A 21,297-nucleotide genomic window follows, 5' to 3' on the forward strand; every position below is an offset into this window, starting at 1 on the left:
ACAGATGACCCTTGAACAACATGGGTTTGAACTGCTCTGGTCCACTTTATACTTGGATCTTTAAAAAATATATGCAATCATTCCTCTGTATCCCTAGGTCCTTTGGGTTCAACAAACCACGGATTGAAAATAGTATTTTCAGGGCCAGCTGTATGTATTGTTCTATGCCATTTCATATAAGGGACCTGAGCATCCTTGGATTTGGGCATCTATGGGAGTTGGGGTCCTGGAATGTTCAGGATAGTGAGGGATGGCTGGGAAGTCAAAAGTTATACACGGATTTTCAACAGCATGGGGCGAGGTGGTGCAGGGGCCCTATCGTTCAAGGGTCAACTGCAGTCTGGCATTTGGGCTCCGAACTCAGACGGCCTACGTTAAAAACCATGTCTGCAACTTGATCTGTGACCTTGAGCATATGACTTTGCCTCTCTGAGCTCCTCATCTATAAAAGTGAGATAGTAGCAAACTACATTTATTTCCTAAGGGTTTTGTGAGGATTTGATGAAAATATGTGTAAAGTGCTTGCATTGAGTGTGGCCCAACATAAGTGCTTAATGTGTGGGAACTCTTACAAGGAGGAAGATGAGGGAGAAATTCCCCAGGAGGACTTGATAGCAGACGGGAGCAAATCCCACAGCTGTGTAGAGGGGGCTGGTGCCTGGCCACCAAGCCCTTTGATTTGGAGACAAGGAGGCCCACCCATCCATCTTCTCTCTCCAAGCTCTCAGCAGTCCTCTGTTGTCGGGGTTGTTTCCCACTGCTGACTTTTGTAGGGTGGTTGGGCAGTTGGCTGGAAGCATCTGCTTTGGTAACATCTGAAGGTATCAGATTGGCCTATTTCTAAGTGCCCATCCCAGAGCCCATAGTGTGAGACCCCTGTTTTCCAGGAAGTGCTCTAATGCCACCGCCTCATTGTGGTAGAGCCTGCCTGTGCCATCTACTGTCACTGTCCCTGCCCATCTCCATTAACTCATAGCATCTCTTCCCACTCTGTGCCCTTTCCTCTGGGACATGGCTTCAAGGAGGCCAGAGAGAGATAATGTCGCAAGACCTGTTAGTAAAGGATAAGAGACTTTCCCCCCTCTCCACTCCCTCTCTTAGAACTGGAGAAGTCTGTGGGGACTTTGAGGAGAGTCCTAGGAGAAATGGGTGTGGGATAGGAGGGGAATGTTCTGGTTCCTCTTGAAGAGTGCTTTGTTCAGAGAAGCATGGCACCCGTGCTTCCCTGGGGGATCTTTGAGAGCAGCAAGGTAACAGATGACTAGGATGAGGAGTGGCCTCCAGCAGCAGTTGCTAATTGGGCTGCAGTGACCAGAGATTTGTGGCTAGAATCAGTTAGATTTGGGTTTGAGTCTCAGCTCTTCCTGTGACCTTGGGCAAGCTACATTAAACTGCTTGAAATGGATCTTCAGCTGTAAAAGTAATTCCTTTCTAACAGAGTGTATTACCCATTGTCGAATGAGATTATATGAGAGTAAGGTTTTATGTGAAAGTGCTCAGCACAGCATTGGCACTTTTGATCACTTAATAAGAGTTTGTTTCCTTTGCTTTCACTTTAGCGACAGCTCCAGTTCCATCACCAAACTTGGCCACCAGTGCTGCTTTGATTTCTGTGTTCCCACTTTGAGTCTGGACACAGACGCCTGGGACATGAGAAAAATCGGGTATTTGAATAGTGCATTAGAGTTCTGGACCATTTTCTCATCTACTGTGTTGTTTGGCTCCATGAATTGAGGGAGGGCAGGAATGATTAGCCCTCTTCTAGATGAGGAAACCAGGGTGCCAAGGTTAAGGTCATACAGCAAGTTCATGCGGTGCTGGGTCCAGAGCCTAGCATTTCTGATTCCAGCTACAATATTCAGTTAATTCTCCCTCTCTGGAGAAAGTGACAGTAAGATGGGCTGTTCTGTGGGACCAGAGATTTTGGTTTTTTAATATATTTTTTATTGATTTTAGGGATGAAGGGAGAGGGAAAGATTAAAACATCAATGATGAGAGAGAATCACTGATTGGCTGCCTCCTGCACACCCCCTACTGGGGATTGAGCCCACATCCCAGGCATGTGCCTTGACTGGAAACCAAACTGTGATCTCCTGGCTCTTAGGTTGACGCTCAACCACTGAGCCACACCGGCTGGGCCAGAGTTTTGTGTGTGTTTTTGTTTGTTTTTTTATTTGCTTTTTAATGAAGACAGAACTGATATCTATTCTGCCCGCCAGTCAGATGGGTTTGACCAGCTTAGGCTTCTCTGGACAAACTGGACTCCGTGCTTCTGTCTAGATCCTCTGCTGTCCTCATCTCATGACAGCGCCCCCAGAGAGATGCTTTCCCACTCCTGTAGGGGATGAGGGAGCCCCTGATTTGAGGTGGGGGGACAGATGAGCCTCACTCTGACTTGTTCTTATTGGCTCATGATGACAGCTGTACCTTAGCCTCTGCCAGGGAAATGGGAACCTGGATGCTCTGAGGAGGGCCTTGTCAGGACCCCTGGTGACGAGCTCACGTGCATGCCTTCATCCATGTGTTCCTGCATTTGTCTCACATTGTGGCCCTAGCCTCTGTGTGGACATTATTACTCTGTCTTATGACTTGTTGGTGGCCGTAGATCTCTAGCCTAGCATGCTTTCTGTAAAAAAGAAATAGAACAACCCAGCTCTCTTGTGCCTCCATGGCACACTGAACAAGCGAGACCCCCTAGCTTTGGACTCTGGCATTTGCTGACATGCCACACAGTAGTGACCTTAAAAAGGTTATGGTGGATGCAGCCAGAAAGGACAAACAGCCAGGCGGAAAAAATAATTCCAGGGTGTGGGGAGTGTTCTGAAGGGGGCAAGCCAGAGGCCTTTGTCAGTCAGGAGAGGTGAGGGTGTGCTGGGATAAAGCACAGCCTCGAATCTTAGGGTGACAGCAACCAGGGCTCATTGTCCCTTTTGCTGCTTGTCCATGACAAGCCACACCACTGTCCCTGAGAACGGTCTCAGTAGCTCTGGGTCAGCCCTCTGGTGCAGAGCCTGACCACCCTGCACACCTGGGCAGACTAGGCTGGAGAGGGATGAATTTCTGTGACTGTGCCAGGGTGCTGTGAGGGCAGCGGTGCTGCTGTGGCAGAGGAGACGGCTGCCCATGTAAGTCAAGAGGCTGCTTTGGCTGGGGTCTTTGAAATAGGTATCTTGTGTTCAGGCTTAGGTATTATAGCTGTGCCCTTGTCTGTCACCTCCCTACATTCAACCCAACACATGTGCCCCTATTGAGCTGCCCCTGAGCCTAGTCAGTTGTGGCCACGTTGCCCTGCTATCACCCCAGAATTACAACCTCTGATCATAGCTCCCAGAGCTCCTTTGCTGGTGTGTTGGGACCTCAGCGGGAACTTCAGTCCCCAGAAGAGAGGGAAAGAGGCATGAGAAGGCCTGGTCCCAGAATACTCTGGGGTGAGGCGGGGGCAGGGAGGGCAATAGGAAAGGTGGAGTTAGTTACTTTAGGGGAGGCTGTGATCCCATGAGATGGGGCTCGGAGAATCTCTGCTTGCGTTCCTGGCTCAGCTCTTAATATTCTTCCTCCCTCCTTGTAAGACTCATTCCTTTCGAGGTGGTGCTTGGCCAGCCTTTGAGAGGCTGCAGTGGCTGTGTGCCCAGGCCCAAGTACTAGCGCTCTCCCCACTCATCACCTCCTAGGAACCGGGCCCATTCTGGGGGAAGCAGGGAGGGCTCCTTTTTATAGCCCACATGTAGGCTTTGTGTATAGGCTCTGCTGCTTCCTTCCGGACCCTTCCCGGTGTTGGCAGGTGGCCCTGGCCTCGCAAGACTCAGGATGCAGAATAAATGGGGCGGGGCTCTTCTCTTGCAAAAGACGGGCATCTCCTTTGCTGAGCCCAGGCCTGGCACAGAGGAGGCTGAGATTAGGAAGCAAGAAAAGGAGGTGACCCAGTCCTTGATCCTGGGAAGCTTAGATCTGGAACAAGCAAAAAACCATGAAAGCCCAGGGCTGGCGGGAGGCAGTCATGCCTGAAGTGCTATGGCTGAGCCCAAGGGTCCAGACAGAATCTGTTCTGTCTGCAGCAGCCCATCCTGCCCTGGAGGCTCTTTCCCCTACTGGCTGGCACGCCAGTGTCAATTAAAGGATCTTTGCAAAGGTCGTGAGGGGCCTGGGAGCAAGGCGACACGTGGGCAGTGAATGGTTTGACCGAATCTCAGGGCCTGGCAGCAAACAACTGACCAGACTGGTGAGGGGTTGGGCCACAGCGAGCTTGACCACTTGTTTGTGTGAGATCTAATTCTAACTCAGTCGGGGTGGGACGTCTACTTTGGGGTTGGCTTCCTGTTTTCTTGGACACCTGGGGATATGGCTGAGCTGAAATGTCCTGAGGGAAGTAGTTGTTTAAGGGATGCCCCCAGGTCACAGTGTCCTTGGCTTGGCCTTGTCAGTGGGGGGAGTAAGGCATTGGCCACACTGGGACTCTGGTGGTGTGGGTGGGTGTGTGGTGGGGGAATTCTAATCCCATGGGATTGATTGACTCTAGTCTCAGGCCCAGAGTGTTCATGGAGTGACTAATCCTAGGAAGGAGGGGAGGAGTTGGCCACAGGTCTAAAAGGCTTCTCAGCCCACTTGGGGGCAGGAGGTCAGCTGGGAAATTGGGCAGTGACAAGGGTGGGGTGGGGGTGGTGGTCTCTCTCTGAGGCTCTGCAGACCACTTCCCCTCGTTGCACCTGATAGTCCAGCTGGAGGCAGTGTTCTTATCCTAGTTACTTCCTCTACCCACAACATTATTTGGGTATAAGGTGCTTTATGTTCACTTGTCAGTTCCTAAATGGGACTGTGACTTTTCTTGGGAGCTCTTAACATATCTACCAAGGAGATTAGAAAAGGGAGCATATGTCACTTGATGAGGGGTGTTCCTCAGGGCCTTGAGGCCAGCAGTGACATAGAGAGAGTACCCCATCCAGTGAGAACAGAGTGTCTGGGGCCTGTACTGCTCTCTCAAGGTTGTCCTGGTCCCTGGCCTGAGATTGGCCCACACTGGAAGGGTGAGGCTCTGCAGGTGGTGGTGGGAGGCAGAGAGGCAGCTATCTAGGATTCGTGCTAGTAGAGGTGAGATCAAGTGCTGTCTTAAAATGGTAGAACTAGGGAGTTCAAATAAGGAAGGGGAGGTCATCCCTAAGAATCAGAGCTGGGCTTCCTGGGGAGAGAGGCAATGAGTGGGTAGGTGGGTTCCTTGTCACATTAGAATGAGGTCAGAGTCTAGACAAGCACTGGGGCCTCGCCTCCCCAGGAAGCAAAAGGAGGACAAGGAGAGTGGCTTGACTTTGTCTGGCATGGCCCAAAGGGAGTGTGGCCAGATGCTGAGAAGAGGCTGGGCCAAGCAGCTCTGGAAGAGGCTACTGGGGTGGCAGGAGTGGATGTCCTAGTGGCAGACCTCCGAAGGTGACCCCTTTTTTTACTTAGATGATCAGGGCAGATTGGGACCGGGCCTGTCGGGAGGAGGAGACAGTGGGGGGTGGGCGCCAATTAGGGGCGGGGTCAGCTGGTGAGGGGGGACGTGGGTGGTAGCCGCCAGCCTTGCCAGCCTTGCCCCTGATGGGGTGGTGGGGGATGATTAGGGGTGGGGCCAGCTGGGGGGAGGGGCCACAGGTGGTTGGCTGACTGGCCCTGCCCCTAATCAGGGTGGGGGGCTATCTGGGGTGGGGCTGGGCAGGGGGAGGGGCTTCAGGAGGTTGGCTAGCCAGCCCCGCCCCCTATTGGAGCAAGGGGGGCGATCGGGGGGCAGGACCGGTTGAGGGGAGGGGCCGTGTGGGTGTTGGCTGCTGTCCCGCCCTTGATCAGGGTGGGAGAGGCCAATTGGGAGCAGGGCCAGCTGGCGGGGAGGGGCCGCAGGAGGTTGGCCAGCTAACCCCACTAACCATCGGGCAGGTTCACTGGCCACAGTGGGCATCATAGCCACCAGTCGTTATAGTTTTCTGGTCGCTGGCTTTTTATATATATAGATTACAGGGGTGGGAAACCTTTTTTCTGTCAAGGGCCATTTGGATATTTATAACATCACTAGAGGCCCGGTGCATGACATTTGTGCAGGGGCAGGGGGGTGTCCCTCAGCCCGACTGAGCCCTTTTGCAGTCCAGGACCCCTTGGGGGATGTCCAAATGCCGGCTTAGGCCCACTCCCCCCTGTGGGACATCCCCCAAGGGGTCCTTAGTGTTGCCACGAAGACCCCTGTGGGAGCACACTGACCACCAGAGGGCAGCTCCTACGTTGAGCGTCTGCCCCCTGGTGGCCAGTGCGTGTCATAGTGCGTGTCATCATTCCACTGTTCAGTCAATTTGCATATTAGGGTTTCATTATATAGGGTTCTCAGACCATATAAAATTATGAACTTAAAAATTAGCTTGCTGTATTTGGTCAAACATTTAATTAACTCACCCCTAATGCCTTGGCAGGGCCTGACCAAATGATTTCGCTGGCTTTATTCAGCCTGCAGGCCCGTCGTTCCCCACCTCTGACTTAGAACATCCCCAAGTTCCTAGTCAAGTTTGACTCTGTTGGGGTTTAAAGGCTGCCTCACATCTCCCCTCAAGAAGTAGCAGGGCTCATGGTGGTGGTAACACAGAAACCAAAGAGGTGGGGAGCCAGGGCTGGGTGCTGAGAATGAATGCATTAGGCCCAGCAAGCTCCACATGAGGACGCCTCTGCTGTCCCCCCACGTGGGGTCAGTCCCTGTCACTGAGACCCCAGTCAGAGGCCCCTATTGTTTCCTTGAAGGAGGGAGGCCCCAGATATTTCTTCTTCTAACTCATCCCATTTGTTTTTTAAAAAAATATATTTTATTGACTTTTTTACAGAGGAAGGGAGAGGGTTAGAGAGTTAGAAACATCGATAAGAGAGAAACATCGATCAGCTGCCTCCTGCACACCCCCTACTGGTGATGTGTCCGCAACCAAGGTACATGCCCTTGACCGGAATCGAACCTGGGACCCTTCAGTCCGCAGGCCGACCCTTTATCAACTGAGCTAAACCAGTTAGGGCTCATCCCATTTCTTGCTAGGCACTGGGGTATTGTAGGTGACAGCATGGTCCATGCCCTCAAGGAGCTTACAGTCCAATGGAGAGTATTGACTGTCAGTGAAATTGCCTTAAAGTACTGTTACCACTCATCTGGTGCTCAGTAAATATAGTTGTGAATAATAAATAAAGCCAGTCGGACTTGTTCACGGATTAGATTGGGAGAAAGGAGTGTGAGAGAAAAGGAGATATTAAGGATGATTCTAAAGTTTCAAGTTTATGCACTTGTTTGAAAGTAATGCTGTTAGCTGACCCAAGAGTTGTGGCTAGAGGGTTTTGGTGAGAGAAAATAGTGTTTGGTTTAGAGTGGCAGTCGCCAACCGGTGGTCCATGAGGCCCGAAAGGTTGGCGACCTCTGGTTTAGAGGGGTTTCTTTGAGGTGAGCAGGTGGAGATAGCAAGTTGGCAGTTAGATGGAAGGGCCTGAAGCTTGTAGTCCAGGACGAGGATAGAGCCATGTTTGTGAATTACTTGTGCTAGGAGATAATTAAAGCTGTGGGTGACACTGACTAGGAACAAGGAGAGGAGACCTTGGCCTTGAAAGCCTGCATGTGATGGCGATAGGCCTGAAGCCTAAGGAGAAGCAGAAAAATCAGGAGAGCTTGTGAGGGAGAGAGCAGTCAATGGCAGAGCTTCTGGTAAGATGGAAGGCACAGTTAGCCATGTTGAGTGCTGAGTTTTTGGAAAGAAGAGGATAGAAAAGTGACTTAAGCTGAGCACTCTGGTTCTCCAGATGGCCTGAATATATTGGCATTTCGTTGGGCCCTTTGAGATCCTAGACAGCTCTGGGACCTGGCCCTGCTAGGCCCTCGGCTCTCTCCTGTGGTGGGGGCCTGGCAGGCAGGCCATCTAGACTTTAAGTAGCATCAGCCTGCAGGGGAGGCAGAGGTCAAAGTGTACAGGACCTCTGCCCTGAAGCTGACCCATGGGCTGCTTGGGGAGTCATCTAGTCTCTTGGGCAGAAAAATTGGGACAAGCTCCTTCTTTTTGCTTTTTAAATTTTATTTTTTTTATTGATTAAGGTATTACATATGTGTCCTTATCCCCCCCATTGCCCCCCTCCTCCACCCCCAGTTCATGCCCTCACCACCCTGGTGTCTGTGTCCATTGGTTATGCTTATATGCATGCATACAAGTCCTTGATTCTTGTTACACTTTCCCTTACAGTGTTTTCCCTTACGGTGGTGGTGCAGGCCAGGTAGGCCCCTTTTTTCTCTCTCTCGTCCACAGAACTCTGAACAAGCGTCCTGTGAACTGAACAACCAGGCTACTGCATTGATGCTCTGGCCCCGTGCTTCCCTCTATGTGGTGTGGGCAGGCCAGCCCTCTACCCTGTCTTTGCAGCAGTCTGAGACTTTGCAAGTAGAACTGCTCACTTTCTCTTTGCTCTCAGCACCAGAGACATGGGTCTCCCTGTTGTTCCCCTCTTGGCATGACATCATAATTATCTGCTTCCCCTGTTTCCTCCACCAGGCAGGGGCTTTCTCAGGGGCAGGAACTTCAGTGCCTTATTGATTTCCTTTTAGCCAGGACCCACCCCAGGGCCTGGCCCAGAGTGAGTAGGTGTTTGATCAGATGATGGAAAGAGTGAATAATACTGATAGGCAACTGCTCAGCTCTCTCTCTCTTAGCTTTTAGTTTTCTGGATGGGGCTCCTTTCCCTTCTTCCTTTGGGCTTGGGCATACTGTGCCTACCTCCAGAATGGGTGGGCTTCATCTAGCATCCTAGGAAAGAGAGCTGCCACCTGGAAGGTGTGAAGACTCGCTGGGGCTGTCCTGCTGCTTCTCAGGTATGGTGGCTGCTGTGGAGTCACTTCAGAGGGTCCCATTCTGCCAAGACCTACCATGTGGAGTATCCATTTCCTCATGGCTCCAAAGAGGAGCTTCACCTAGAATCTAGACTCTAGATAACATTCTGTACTGGTAAGGGTCCTTTACAGCCATGGCCTGAGGCAGTTAGTAGATAGGGGTGCAGGGTTCCATGTAGAAGGATCCAGAGTCCTGCGTCCAGCTGACAGAATGGCCTTTTCCTGTTTATCGAGGTGGGAGAGAGCCGGATGCTGAGTCAGGCCTGGCAGCTCTCCTCAGTCAGGTGTTTAGGGAATAGTGACTGAAGAAACTCCAGCCAGGGCAGATGCTGACCCCTGCCCTTGGTATACCTAGACTGCAGGGTTCAGCTAGGGTGTTCCTGTGTGCATCCTGGGAAGGGGCTCTGTTCCTCTCCCCCTGCTAGTTGGCTTTGAAGGCAACTGCTGTACCTTCCTCTTGCTGTGCAACCCTGTGATCCTGGGTCTCCAAGCCTGGATTCTCATTTGTAAAATCGAGGTAGATAGCCTCCGCTTTTGCTGGGAGCTTCTTCTAACTGTTTCTGTTGTAAGGTAGGAAGGGGAGAGGCTGTGGTAGTCAGTGGGCAGACATCTGGGCAATTGCTGGCCATCCCAGGCACCTGGCCTGCAGCATCAGGTTCCTTTCCCGCCCATGCCCAGGTTCTGTCTGTGTCCTCTTTGGCCACTTCCATCTTTTGCCTTTAGAGCTGTGAAGGCTCTGTTTGAAGCTGATATTCCTGGCTAGGACAGGTGCCCTGGGGTACAGAGCCCCTTTGCCCCTGGTTCCATGTGAAGATGCTCTCAGGTGCCTGCCCTACCCTGGGGGAGCCGCCGTGAGGGAACCTTTGAGCCTTTGAGTGTAGGGATGGCAGAGGTGCAGGGCCAGGAATTGGCCAGAGGACAATCACTTCCTTTTGAGGCTTCCTTTCTGCATCTCAGCATTCTCTGGGGGAGAAGGCTAAGTTCCATTTGTGTTCCCTCAGGCCCTTGGCATGTAGTTTCTTTGGAGGGTGATAAAGTGGTTGGCTGACTTAAAGGGTGGGGGTACTGAGAATGGCCCATCTGTTTGCACAGACTGTGCATGGAGAAAGTGATTGATGAGAGCATTTCTGGGAAGATGTGCACACCTCTCCTGACCCCTGGGACCCACTCTTGTGAATCCCCTGGTGGCCTTGGCTTAGAGCTAAGCAGGGTGTGGTGCTCAAGGAGCCCTGCCACGCCCTAGCCGGTTTGGCTCAGTGGATAGAGAATTGGCCTGCGGACTGAAGGGTTTCGGGTTCGATTTCAGGCAAGGGCACATGCCCAGGTTGCTGGCTCCATCCCCATTGTGGGGCATGCAGGAGGCAGTCAATCAATGACTCTCGTTGATGTTTCTCTTTCTCTCCTTTTCTCTTCCTCGCTGAAATCAATAAAAATATTTTTTTTTAAAAAGATATTGAACTAAAGTTAAAAAAAAAAAAAGGAGCCCTGCCTCTTCTACTGTTCCAGCTGCCTCATAGCTCCATTGACTTCCCATGGTTCCCACTGGCTGTAGGAGCCTTTGTGGGGGACTTCCCATTGTTCCAGATTACACTGGCCCCCAGAGGCCACATCCCCCCAGCTGTGCCTGGTCCTTTTTCCTGCCCCCAGAGTCACCTCACTGACCACTGCATTGGCTTATTTGGTGTAGCTCCCCAAGCTTTGGTGCTCCCCCCCTCTCCCCTGCCTCTTCATCCCTCATACCATCTTTGAGTACCTGGGGTCTTCTGCTGCTTCTTAGGTAATCAGCTCTGGAATCTAACCCCAGGGTGTCATTCTTGCTTCTAAGCACTCTGCAAAGCATTTTGAGGCTTCACCAGGACCTGGGTTTGGGGAATGGAGGGAAGAGCCCAAAGTGGTTTATTCCTTGGTGAGCACACAGGCCTGTGGCCCAGACACCAGGAAGCACTAGTTGGTGTGACAGAGTCAAGGGCACTGAGTGTGCGCTGGCCTGGGCCTGCCAGAGTCAGGTGAGGTGGTGGCCCTGACTCGTGCACAGGCTCAGAGGTAAGAAGGAGGGCTGGGAGCCAGTGTGAGGCTGGGCTCTGCATTTCGTTGCCTTGATTGGATTTGCACTCTTTAGAAGGACCGGGCTTTCCCCACTTTCCTCCAGTGCCCTCTGCAGGACTGGTCAGGTTGTTCAGGTTCCACAGGTGGGTATATTGACAACCCCCAGAGTGAAGGGGCCTGTCTGGGTTAATATTCACTTACCTCTGTCAGACAGTCAGGTTTTAAAAAGAACCTGCATATTTATCATGAGTTGTGATATTTTTAAGTTGCAAAATATATTTACATGCATTTTTATGTGAACAGTTTCTATTATAGTTTACATCAGTTAACTCACAGTTAAAATTACCTTATAAAGGGAAAACTTAAGAAACTTGCACTAAAAGCATGTTTCATGTCCAGAAATTTGTGCCATTTCCTTCTGTGTGTGTGTGCGTGTGTGTGTTATTTGTTTGTTTTTTGTTTTGTTTGTTTTTTCTGTCATGGTGGTTTTCTTGGAAATACCTTCATTTGGGGGTTTCAATTTTCGGTATGTTCTCCCGTCCCTTCCTGGTAAGATCACTTAGTGTCTGTCATCGCACCGACATCTCACAGCAGCCCATGAGGAAGGTGCCAGGAGTGCTGGTCCCATTTTGCAGATGAGGAAAGAGGCTCAGAGGTGGTGCTTCGCTCATGACTCTTTTCATATGTCTTCCTTGCCTGATGGACAATTTGGGAAGTGGCCTCAATTGAGGGCAGGGGACCCTAGGACATGGGTTCCTGATCAAGAAACTGGGATCTAACTTAGGGTCTTGGATGTGATTCTGGACACCCTCGCCCACTCCCAGAGCCCACCATGGTCAGGGTGAAGCCATGTTCCTGCAATGAGCATGGGCTGGCTTTCTTGGGCCATGCTCATTGAGGAGCCCTAAAAATCTTGGTGTCCCACTTTTGCCACCCCTTTCTCTTCCTTGGGATTCTTGTCTGGGGACTCTGCCTGGTCAACAGGAATGCTGCCCCAGCACAGCCCTGCAGTGGCTTCCAGAAGCCCTGGGCAGGAGCAGGGCTGGTGGGGCCCTCGTGGGTTGGCCTAATGTCTGGGAGTGGGTTGGGAGCAGGATTCCAGGACAGGAAGTAGCCCTACCTTCAGAGGGGCTGAGCACAGGCAGGTCCTCTGTGCTCATTGTCCTCTACCCTTCCCAGGCTCCAGACTGGCTGCCTGCCAGTTAGCTTGTCCCTTCACAGCACCCTCTCCTCCCCCACCCAGGACAGCGGGTACTGTTTGAGGGGTGGAGGCCTGCTCTCCTGTGGAGGCAAGTTCTAAGCTGGTCCTGAGCAGCATTGCCTTTTGTTGCTATCTAGTGGTACAGCTCCCAGAGTGCTTGGGGTCAGTTCTGTGGCTCAGATGAGGAACCTGAGGCTCTTAAAGAGAAAGTGACTGCCATTGCTTATATATGCAGAAGATATTTGCTCTTCAGGTCTGCATGCCCTGGGCACTGGGCTTTGAGTAACTGCTGGCCTATAGTCTTTATGGTCTCAGGCAAGGAGCCTGTCCCTGGGCCAAGAGAGGAAAGAAGGGAGCATCTCCCTATTTGATCATCAAGCAAATTCAGTGCTTAGAGCCCCTACCGCCAGGCTGTGAGCACTTCCTTCTGCATAAAGACCACAACAGAAAACAATCCAAGGTTGGGGCAGTCAGGGTAGATTAAGGCTGACTATCCCATGTGGCTCTTGGTGTAGCAGTCTGTCTGCATGTGAAGGGTTTTTGGCAGGCCCATCCCACTACAACCTTCCTTTTATCCATGGCTTACCAGAAAGGAGAGCCGACGTGTCTAAGGCCCAAGCTATGAGCTTGGCTTGAAACTTGGTCTTTGTGATTTCAGATCTGTTAGCCTCCCATTCTGGCACCCCACCCTATGAGAGGCGGTGGTGTGCACATGCCTCAGACTGTTGGTGCGTGTGCAGGTGGGGTGCTGTGGCTGCCGCAGGCTCAGGAAGCAGCTTCTGGCCTAGGCCACGTCTGAATGCACTGATCTGAACTTAGAGCCCTTGTTCTGACAGAGATACCGGTCTCCCTCCCATCTCCAGCCTAGCAGGGACCTCTGCGTGTCTTTGGCTTTTCTTTTCCCTCATGTTTCCCTGAGCGTGTTCTCCTTTGGTTCTGAGTGGGTATGAATGCTGGGTTATGGGTCTCTGGGAACAGGGTGCTGCTGCTCTCCTGCTCCTCTAAGCAGTTCCCCTCCTGACCCCTGTTAGGGTCTCTCTTCCTATCCTTCCTGTCCCACTGCAGGTGTGACCCAGACTGACTGTGGTCCGAGCCCCCAGTCCCCCCAAGTAGGGCCAAGGCTGTGTCCGACCCAGGGAGTCTCCTCTAATGATGATAGTCCCTGGGGGACCAGACCTGGTTCTCTCAAGAAAGGGGACCCAGCTCTATTTGTTCTGGGAGGCAGAAGGAAGGGAGACACGAGATCGCACAGGATGTGGCTTTGAAGAACCTAGAAGGGTGCCTCACTCTAGTGTTGTGTCCTTTCAGCCTGCTCTTGGCTTGATGGCCTTGGAGGGCATCAGACTGGCACTTCCTTATGAGGGAAGTACGAGGGACCAGATGTGCCAACAGGAGCTTGGGAGACTTGGACGCCTGGCCTGGAGCTGCTCTGTGCCTACCTGTCTTGGGTGAGAGCCTGTTCTGCCTCCAGTCTGGTCTCAATGGAAGTGAGCCCAGGAGCACAGGGCATGGCTGGGGTTCACTCAGGGCTACCGTCCGTCAGTGTGTTGTGCACATGTGCATGCGTATGGGGTGGCTGTGTGTAGCCCAGCAGTAGGCTTCGTACTGACCTCCCAGCTGTCACGCTGTGACTACTTCTACGTACTGAAGGGAGAGGCTGAGAGGAAGGGCCCAGGTATGCACCACAAAGGCCTTGTCCTACATGCATTTGTGTGTGTGAGGTTGTGTGCCTCTGTCAGAGATGTGGGAGGATGACAGCAGCTTTGCACCGGAAAAGCATGCTGGTTTCTATTTCAAAGGGCAGAATTTGTGGTGGTTCTGCAGTTTCTCATCTGGGCATTTCCCCTGTTCAGCTCCTCCTTCCATCCCTGGAAACTCTGTCTTTCTGGGCTGGGTCTTTGTGACTCAATTTTCCCCCTTCCTGTTTCTACCTGAGTATGACTCCTAATTAAAAAAAACAACCTACCCCCATTGCCCCTCCCCCCACCTGTGTGACTATCTTTTTCATTTGTTCACTTGGTCATTGAGCAAGCACTGCCTGGCCTACGGGGAGATGAGGCGTGTATATGCATAGTGCCATTGGGGGTCAAGGGTATGGCCACTGCATGAAGGCGTTTCCAAGTTGGGTCTTGGTAGAATTGGAGTCTGGGAGGGAGACAGTCCCAGGCTAGGAACCAAGATGAAATGGGGGACAGGAAGGTGCTGGCTGTTCTTGCCATTGGCCCAGCTTATTTTGGATGGAGTAGAGAAGATGGGAGGACAGAAGCTGGGGGTAGTAAATCATTGAGCCCCATCATGAAGGGCCTTAAAGGCCAGAAAAGAAGCATGTTCTCCTTAGTGAGCAACCTGGGGAGGGACCAGAGAACAATGTTCTGTAAAGATTCTGAAGACTCAGGAAGGATGGCTCATTGGTGAGAACTGGGGGCAGGGCAGCCAGCAGGAAAGTCAGGGCTTTCAGCTTTAGAACCAGGCCCGAGGGCTTGCTGAAGACATGGAGCGGGCCGGTAGAACCAGTAATGTGTGGAGGGGGAGCTGGGGTTGGGGTCAGAAGCCTTGCCATACTGTTCAAGGTGGGATGGATGTATCCCAGCTGTGGCTAGAGGGACAGGGAAAGAGCCTGGGGATTTGGCCGCTTGGGACATTCCAGCCGGGTGGTGTGCAGTTTGGGCTGGGAGGGCTCCTGGGGCGGAGGCCAGCCAGGCAGCCTGTTGGCACTGCTCCTGGCCCCACATCTTCCAGGCCTGTCTGGGCTGAGCGCATTTGGAGAGAGGGGCTCTAAGGGAGTCCTCAGAGAGGGTTGTCTCTGATGGCTAAGCCAAGCTTCTTTCATTTGATCTGATCCTCCCTAAGTCCCTTTATCTGGCCTGGTAAGTCTGCTTTCTGTCTAGGATCCCAGCTAACACCAGGGGTGAGTGTGGCTGGGCAGCCTTCTCCAGGCCTGGGTGCCTGAGCCAACTTTGGTGAAGGAGTGGGTACTGGATGATCTCCTGCCACGTTCCCTCAGGGCTGGGTACTTTGGCTCTCAGGACTTTTGATCTTATCATCATCCTCATGATGCCGTTATTGGTTACTGTGTTCCCAACGTAGCAGCAGTGGGGTCAGAGCAGTTGTCACTCTGCTGAGGTCACACAGCTAATATGACCTGAGCTGGGTTCCAGCCAAGAGCCCATGAATGGTTTTCTACCACCCTGCCTTCTAGAGAAGCATAATCTAGCCTTTCTTTATACATGGTGAAACCGAAACTGAAAGTCAGACGAGTCACTCAGCATCATCTCTGGAGTTAGCAGCGAGGCAGGTGTCTGCCATTCAGGCCTGTGCTCCCCATCTGTGTTAGGGTAGGGGGCGTGCGCAGGTTTGATAGCCAGGATAGGAAACACCCCATGGACAGCTGCTGCTTTGGGGGACAAGGCCTCTTGCTGACGCTTGTGGGTGACTTCAGAGGGTCAGCCATTTCAGGACTGTACCAGTTCTTTGGGCCTGATCCTGCCCAGCCCCTCCCTCCCCAAGGGACTGTCAATTGCAATTTGGTTTGTGTACTTTGTGTAAGGAAATGGTCCTCACAGAACAGCCTGTTTCTCTTTCTAGGTTCCAGCTTTTTTTCAGGTCAGAGTAACCTGCTGTATTCTCAGCAGGGGAAAGGTACACAAGACTGAGCTCCCTCTCCCTCTCCCCAGACAGCTTGCTCAGACCTCTCGGGTTTGAACAGAGGTATGCTTAGGTGCACCTCAGCTCTCTCTTGTCACCCAGCTGTCTGCCCTCCAGGAGGGGAGTCTCTCTGTGGTCCCTCCCTGAAGGAGAGTATGGTATTGAGGAAACCAAGTTGCCCTTGTTTCAGTGCTGTTTCAGGGACCCCAGCCTGACCTTGACCTCTTCTCTACCTTCCTAGTTGACATTCGAGAAATCAAGGAGATCCGCCCAGGGAAGACTTCACGGGACTTTGATCGCTATCAAGAGGACCCTGCTTTCCGACCAGACCAGTCACATTGCTTTGTCATCCTGTATGGGATGGAATTCCGCCTGAAGACCCTGAGTCTGCAAGGTGGGAGTCAAGGGGCTGGTGGAGGCAGGGGAATAGTTAAGGGGAATGTCCCCTGGTCTCTGGCTCCGTGGGTGGTGTGTCCTCACAGTTCAGCTGTTCACCCTTCACTCACAGCTACATCTGAGGATGAAGTGAACATGTGGATCAAGGGCTTGACTTGGCTGATGGAGGACACATTGCAGGCAGCCACACCCCTGCAGATTGAGAGGTAAGAACAACCCCTGACCCTGTAGTTAGAGTTGGGGGGTGTTGGGATCTAGGGAGCAGGGCAGGGACAACATGCTGATCTCCCTGGGCTTGGGCCTGGCCCTGGCTGGAAAAGTGGCCCTCACTGCAGGCTTTTCCCTCCAGGTGGCTGCGGAAGCAGTTCTACTCGGTGGATCGGAATCGTGAGGATCGGTAGGTTCTAAGCTGTGGCTCTAGCCCAGCAGGGTGAGCTGGGGCACCCATAACAGTAACCATGCCTCAGGGTAGCTGCCTGAAGAACCAACAGACTCAGGGGACCTATTTCTGAGGGACTTGGGGTGACAGGTGGTTCTGGCACAAGTAGCTTCCTGCAGAAAGCCCTCTGGTGGCCATGGTGCAAGCTGGCAAGAGAGGCCAGGGACAAGAAGCCATGTGCCCTGCCGCTTTATTCAGAGACAGGAAGTGCAGAACTTGCTCTGGGCGCCTGGAAAGAAGCCAGGCAGCTTGTAATGTGTGCAGGGGGTGCTTTGAAGCTATAATGTGATAGCCAGAGGGGCCAAGGAGAGATGGGGGACAAAGACCAGGTCATGACTTTCTGTGAGAGAGACAGGAAGCCAGGGAGGGTTTGGAAGAGAGCCACTACCTGACTTCACTTACACAGGCTTGCTGGCTGCTAGTGGAGAGTCCAGGGCAGCAACTCCAGCACTGTGGGTGAAAGATCGGGGGAGGGCTTGGGTCAGGGCAGAGGTGGGTGTGAGAAAAAGAGAGTCGAGGGTGACAGCTTTTTGGCCTGAGAATCTGGAAAGGCAGAGCTGCCCTTGACAGATGGGAAGCCTGGGAGGAGCAATCTGGGGGCTTACCAGTTCATTTGGGGTGTGTTAAAATTTCATGATGCCCTTAGATGTTCAGGTAGAGACATTAGTAGGTAAGTGGGCAGATTGAGTGTAGGGAAGAAGTTGGGGTGGAGATGTTAACCTGTGGAGCATTTAGATGATAGGAAGGCCATGAGGCTAGAATCACCTGGGGATAAGCGTAACAAGAAAAGGGAAAAGGGCCAGTGGCTGATCCGGGCTGCTTGGATGTTGGGGATTGGAGAGGTAATGAGGAACTTGCCAAGCGATGTAGCAGCTCGTGAGGTAAGGGGGGGGGGGGGGGGCACTGTTCTGGAAGCCCAGGGAGAGGGAGCAGTCAGCTGTGCAGGCCTTCAGGTGTGGTGAAGATGGAGAGGTGCCCCTTGGACTTCATAGCACAGAGGTTGTGGTGACCTTGAGACAGGCAGTGGAGAGGGTTCAGGGAATGGATGGCTCCTTCAAGGCATTGCTGTGAAGGGGAGCAGACAAGGGGGTGGGCAGTAGCTAGAGAGGTACACAGGGGCAAGACAGGTTTTGGGTGAGAGAGAGAGAACAGCCTGTTTGCAATGCTGATGGCAGAGTCCATGGAGCGAATGTGGAGTCATGCAGCAAGTTTCTTACCTGTGAAGTGACGGCCTACCTCCTGCTGACAGGGTCAGACAGCTGGCATCTGGACAGAGCCAGTGCTTCTGAACAGCACTTGCTGGTAGCAGGCCGACCCCTCATACAGAGCAGGATCCGCTCGGGAGTTTGGGTGCTGACTGCCAGGCTCTTGAGCAGGAAGAGGAGTGTTTCCCATCCTCCCCTCCCTGATACCACCTCCCAGGAGAGAAAGCCTTTCCCCCATCTTCTCCATCCTGTTGCTAGGCCCAGCAGTGTCCTCTAGCCCAGCCGTGGGCAAACTACGGCCTGCGAGCCGGATTCGGCCCGTTTGAAATGAATAAAACTAAAAAAAAAAAAAAAGACCGTACCCTTTTATGTAATGATGTTTACTTTGAATTTATATTAGTTCACACAAACACTCCATCCATGCTTTTGTTCCGGCCCTCCGGTCCAGTTTAAGAACCCATTGGGGCCCTCGAGTCAAAAAGTTTGCCCACCCCTGGGCTAGCCCCACATTCTGGCAGGGCACCCGTGGAGGGCAGGGAATGCTTCCCATCAGGCCTAGGAGGGTGCCCAGTCACCGGCAGTGGTATTTGACTGAGTGACCTCACTTTGTCCCCCCAGTGCCTGTGCAGAGGCCCAAACTCCCAGCATCCCTGGGGTGGTGGTGGAGGCACTGCTGAATTCCCCCTCAGAGGCAGTGGTAGGTGGGCCCTGCATGAGCTGGACCTGCAGCATCTGGCTGCTCTCCTCCGTCCAGATGGGAGCCAGAGAGCTGGGTGCCAGAGGTTCGGGCTGGATCAGGGCTGGTGGGAGGAGGCCTCACTTTACTGAGACTGGTCACTCCTTCCTTGCCAGAACCCTGGGCTTTTCTTTACTCAGATGAGGAAACCAAACAGAGAAAGGGCTCTGATCCAGCCTCATCCTCAGGACTTCAAGTCTCAGAGTAGTGCTGTTTACCTGTCTAGTCCCAGGCGGACTCAGCCTACAGGTCAGAGGTCATGAGAGGTTGGGTGAGGCCACTGGAGATGTTCATGTTTCTTCAGTATATCAGCCAAGGACCTGAAGAATATGCTGTCCCAGGTCAACTACCGGGTCCCCAACATGCGCTCCCTCCGAGAGCGTCTGACGGTAAGGGCCTCCTGGTCTATCTGCGGTAGGTGAGCGGGGAGGCCGGGAGCCCATGGCCGGTGGGGCTGACCAGAATCCTGCGGTATACCTTGCAGGACCTGGAGCTGCGCAGCAGCGATATCACCTATGGGCAGTTTGCTCAGGTGTACCGCAGCCTCATGTACAGCGACCAGAAGACGGTGCATGAAGCTACCTGCCCTCCCACGGCCCTTGCCCCTGCTCTCCTGCCCCAGCCCTGCTTGCGTCAGCCCTGCTGCCCTGCTTGGGGGCTTTTGGGTGCCATTTCTCCAGCTCTTCTCCTCCTGAGGCCTACCCCCATCTGTCACCCCAGCCTTACTTTCTGAGAGCCCCTTTCCCACATGGCCTCCCAGGGCTCCCGCTCTGACCAGGTTCTGTCTCCTGCAGATGGACCTCCCCTTCTTGGAAGCCTGCGCCCCAAGGTTTGGTTTGAAATGGGGAGGTGGGGTTCCTTATGCAAACGGAAGGTAGTGGGAGGGGGTGAGCCCATATTGGATCATTCTTGGCAAATGTGCTGGCTGGGAGCTGGGCTCTGCCTTCCAAGGTGCCCCTTATTGTCTGTGGACCATGTGAGCCAGCTGGCCGCCAGGCATTTCCCTTCTCTCCTGCAGGGCAGGGGAGCGGCCAGAGCTCTGCCGAATGTCCCTTCCGGAGTTCCAGCAATTCCTCCTCGAGTACCAGGCGGTATGCTGGGCTGGGCTAGGACTGGGCCAGGGTTCTCGGCTGAGGGCGGCTGGGCTCATCACTGACTGGAGCCTCTCATGTGCCCCCACCCTGCCCACCCCCATCAGGAGCTGTGGGCTGTCGACCGACTCCAGGTGCAGGAGTTCATGCTCGACTTCCTCCGAGACCCCTTGAGAGAGATTGAGGAGCCATACTTCTCCCTGGATGAGGTGAGGCCTGCTTTTTACCCCTCTGTCCGAGAGATGGGTCAGGCTGACCAGGACCCCACCAGGTTTCCAGGAGCTGATTTGCCTTAGGGGTGCCACCTTGCCCACCCCACTTAAGAATGAGCACCCTCCCTCCTTCCCCTGCCAGTGGGCTAAGCCTGGGGCTCAGTTCTCTTCCCTTCCCCTCCCCATGTGTTCCTGGACAGTTTGTCACCTTCCTGTTCTCTAAGGAGAACAGTGTGTGGAACTCGCAGCTGGATGTGGTGTGCCCGGACACCATGAACAACCCTCTCTCCCACTACTGGATCTCCTCCTCGCACAACACGTGAGCGGCGCCCTTGGCCCCACCCAGCCTGACCTGGGGAGGGAGGGACTCACCTAAACACCCTGCCTTTCCTTCCTCATCTAGGTACCTGACCGGGGACCAGTTCTCCAGCGAGTCCTCCCTGGAAGCCTATGCTCGCTGCCTGCGCATGGGCTGCCGCTGTATTGAGTGTGCGTTGGGGCCAGGGCTGGGGGAGGAGGATGGGAGACCTGTCCCCTTGACCGTACTCATGTTGTTCCCCAGTGGACTGCTGGGACGGCCCAGACGGGATGCCAGTCATTTACCATGGACACACCCTTACGACCAAGATCAAGTTCTCAGACGTCCTGCACACCATCAAGGAGCATGCCTTCGTGGCCTCAGAGTGAGTGTGGGTAGGGACCCTGGCTCGGCTGGGCTCCAGCTCTCTCCTATGGCAAAAGGGAGAGGGCCCCCTCAGAGGTCCTGTCCCCATTCCACCTGCCTTTCATCTTCATCCTTCCTCTCCTGCTGCTTGCGCGAGCCATTGCTTCCCACAGAACTCCCCGTTTCCTGCATCCTTGTTTCCCCTTTTGTGGGTCCTTCTCCTTAGGTTGTGGAACACAGTCAAGCTCTTCCCGTCCTTAAAAAAAAATACTTAACCCTGACCATTGTCCTGCCAGCTCTTCCCTTCACAGCCCAGAAAATTATTTTATCCCGTGTCCCATTCTACAACTCCTATTTACCCTCACCTGTGGTCACTGTGGGACAGGCTCTGGGAGGAGATCAGCAGTGACCAGGGCACTGGTCTCTGCTGCCTCATTGAAGGGATCACCAGGGCCACCCAGTAGCTGAATTTGGACGCTGCTTCTCCTCTTACCTGACCTCTTTGGTGTGGGATCTCTCTCCTGCTGGGGTAGCCTCCACCGTGGAACCAACTCATGGGACTGCAGCAGATCTGAGTCCCCAAGGTGCCCCTTTAGCACCCCTCCACCCTTCCAGTGGCCAGAACCCGCCTCCTCTCTGGGATAGCTCCCTGTAGATGGGACCCCAGGCCCTTGGCTCCTAACACCTCACTGTGAGGGCTGTTTGGACTGAGATTTGACCCTGCAGAGCCGTAGGGTCTGTGTTAGAACGAAGTAGTGGGGATACCACTTCTGGAAGAGTCCGAAGCGGAGCCGTGACAGGGTGG

General features: G+C 53.4%; 1 protein-coding gene across 5 annotated transcripts in view; it reads left to right on the plus strand.

Annotated features, from left to right (window-relative positions):
* PLCG1 (phospholipase C gamma 1) overlaps nt 1-21,297 on the plus strand; it is a 36,234-nt gene that overhangs the window by 6,121 nt on the left and 8,816 nt on the right. For 3 of the 5 annotated variants that reach the window (XM_036321884.1, XM_036321885.1, XM_036321882.1), the window contains exons 3-13: nt 15,991-16,143; nt 16,258-16,351; nt 16,495-16,542; nt 18,830-18,914; nt 19,010-19,093; nt 19,320-19,354; nt 19,544-19,616; nt 19,724-19,825; nt 20,029-20,147; nt 20,232-20,317; nt 20,391-20,511. In XM_036321884.1, coding sequence (XP_036177777.1) covers nt 15,991-16,143; nt 16,258-16,351; nt 16,495-16,542; nt 18,830-18,914; nt 19,010-19,093; nt 19,320-19,354; nt 19,544-19,616; nt 19,724-19,825; nt 20,029-20,147; nt 20,232-20,317; nt 20,391-20,511 — 1,000 coding nt within the window. Of the gene's footprint in view, nt 1-13,446; nt 13,553-15,990; nt 16,144-16,257; nt 16,352-16,494; nt 16,543-18,829; nt 18,915-19,009; nt 19,094-19,319; nt 19,355-19,410; nt 19,617-19,723; nt 19,826-20,028; nt 20,148-20,231; nt 20,318-20,390; nt 20,512-21,297 lie in introns of those variants that run through there. The other 2 variants (XM_036321886.1, XM_036321887.1) reach the window with 2 other exon arrangements.

This window comes from Myotis myotis, unplaced genomic scaffold, assembly GCF_014108235.1.
Source record: "Myotis myotis isolate mMyoMyo1 unplaced genomic scaffold, mMyoMyo1.p scaffold_m19_p_9, whole genome shotgun sequence".
In the NCBI taxonomy this organism is placed as follows: domain Eukaryota; kingdom Metazoa; phylum Chordata; class Mammalia; order Chiroptera; family Vespertilionidae; genus Myotis; species Myotis myotis.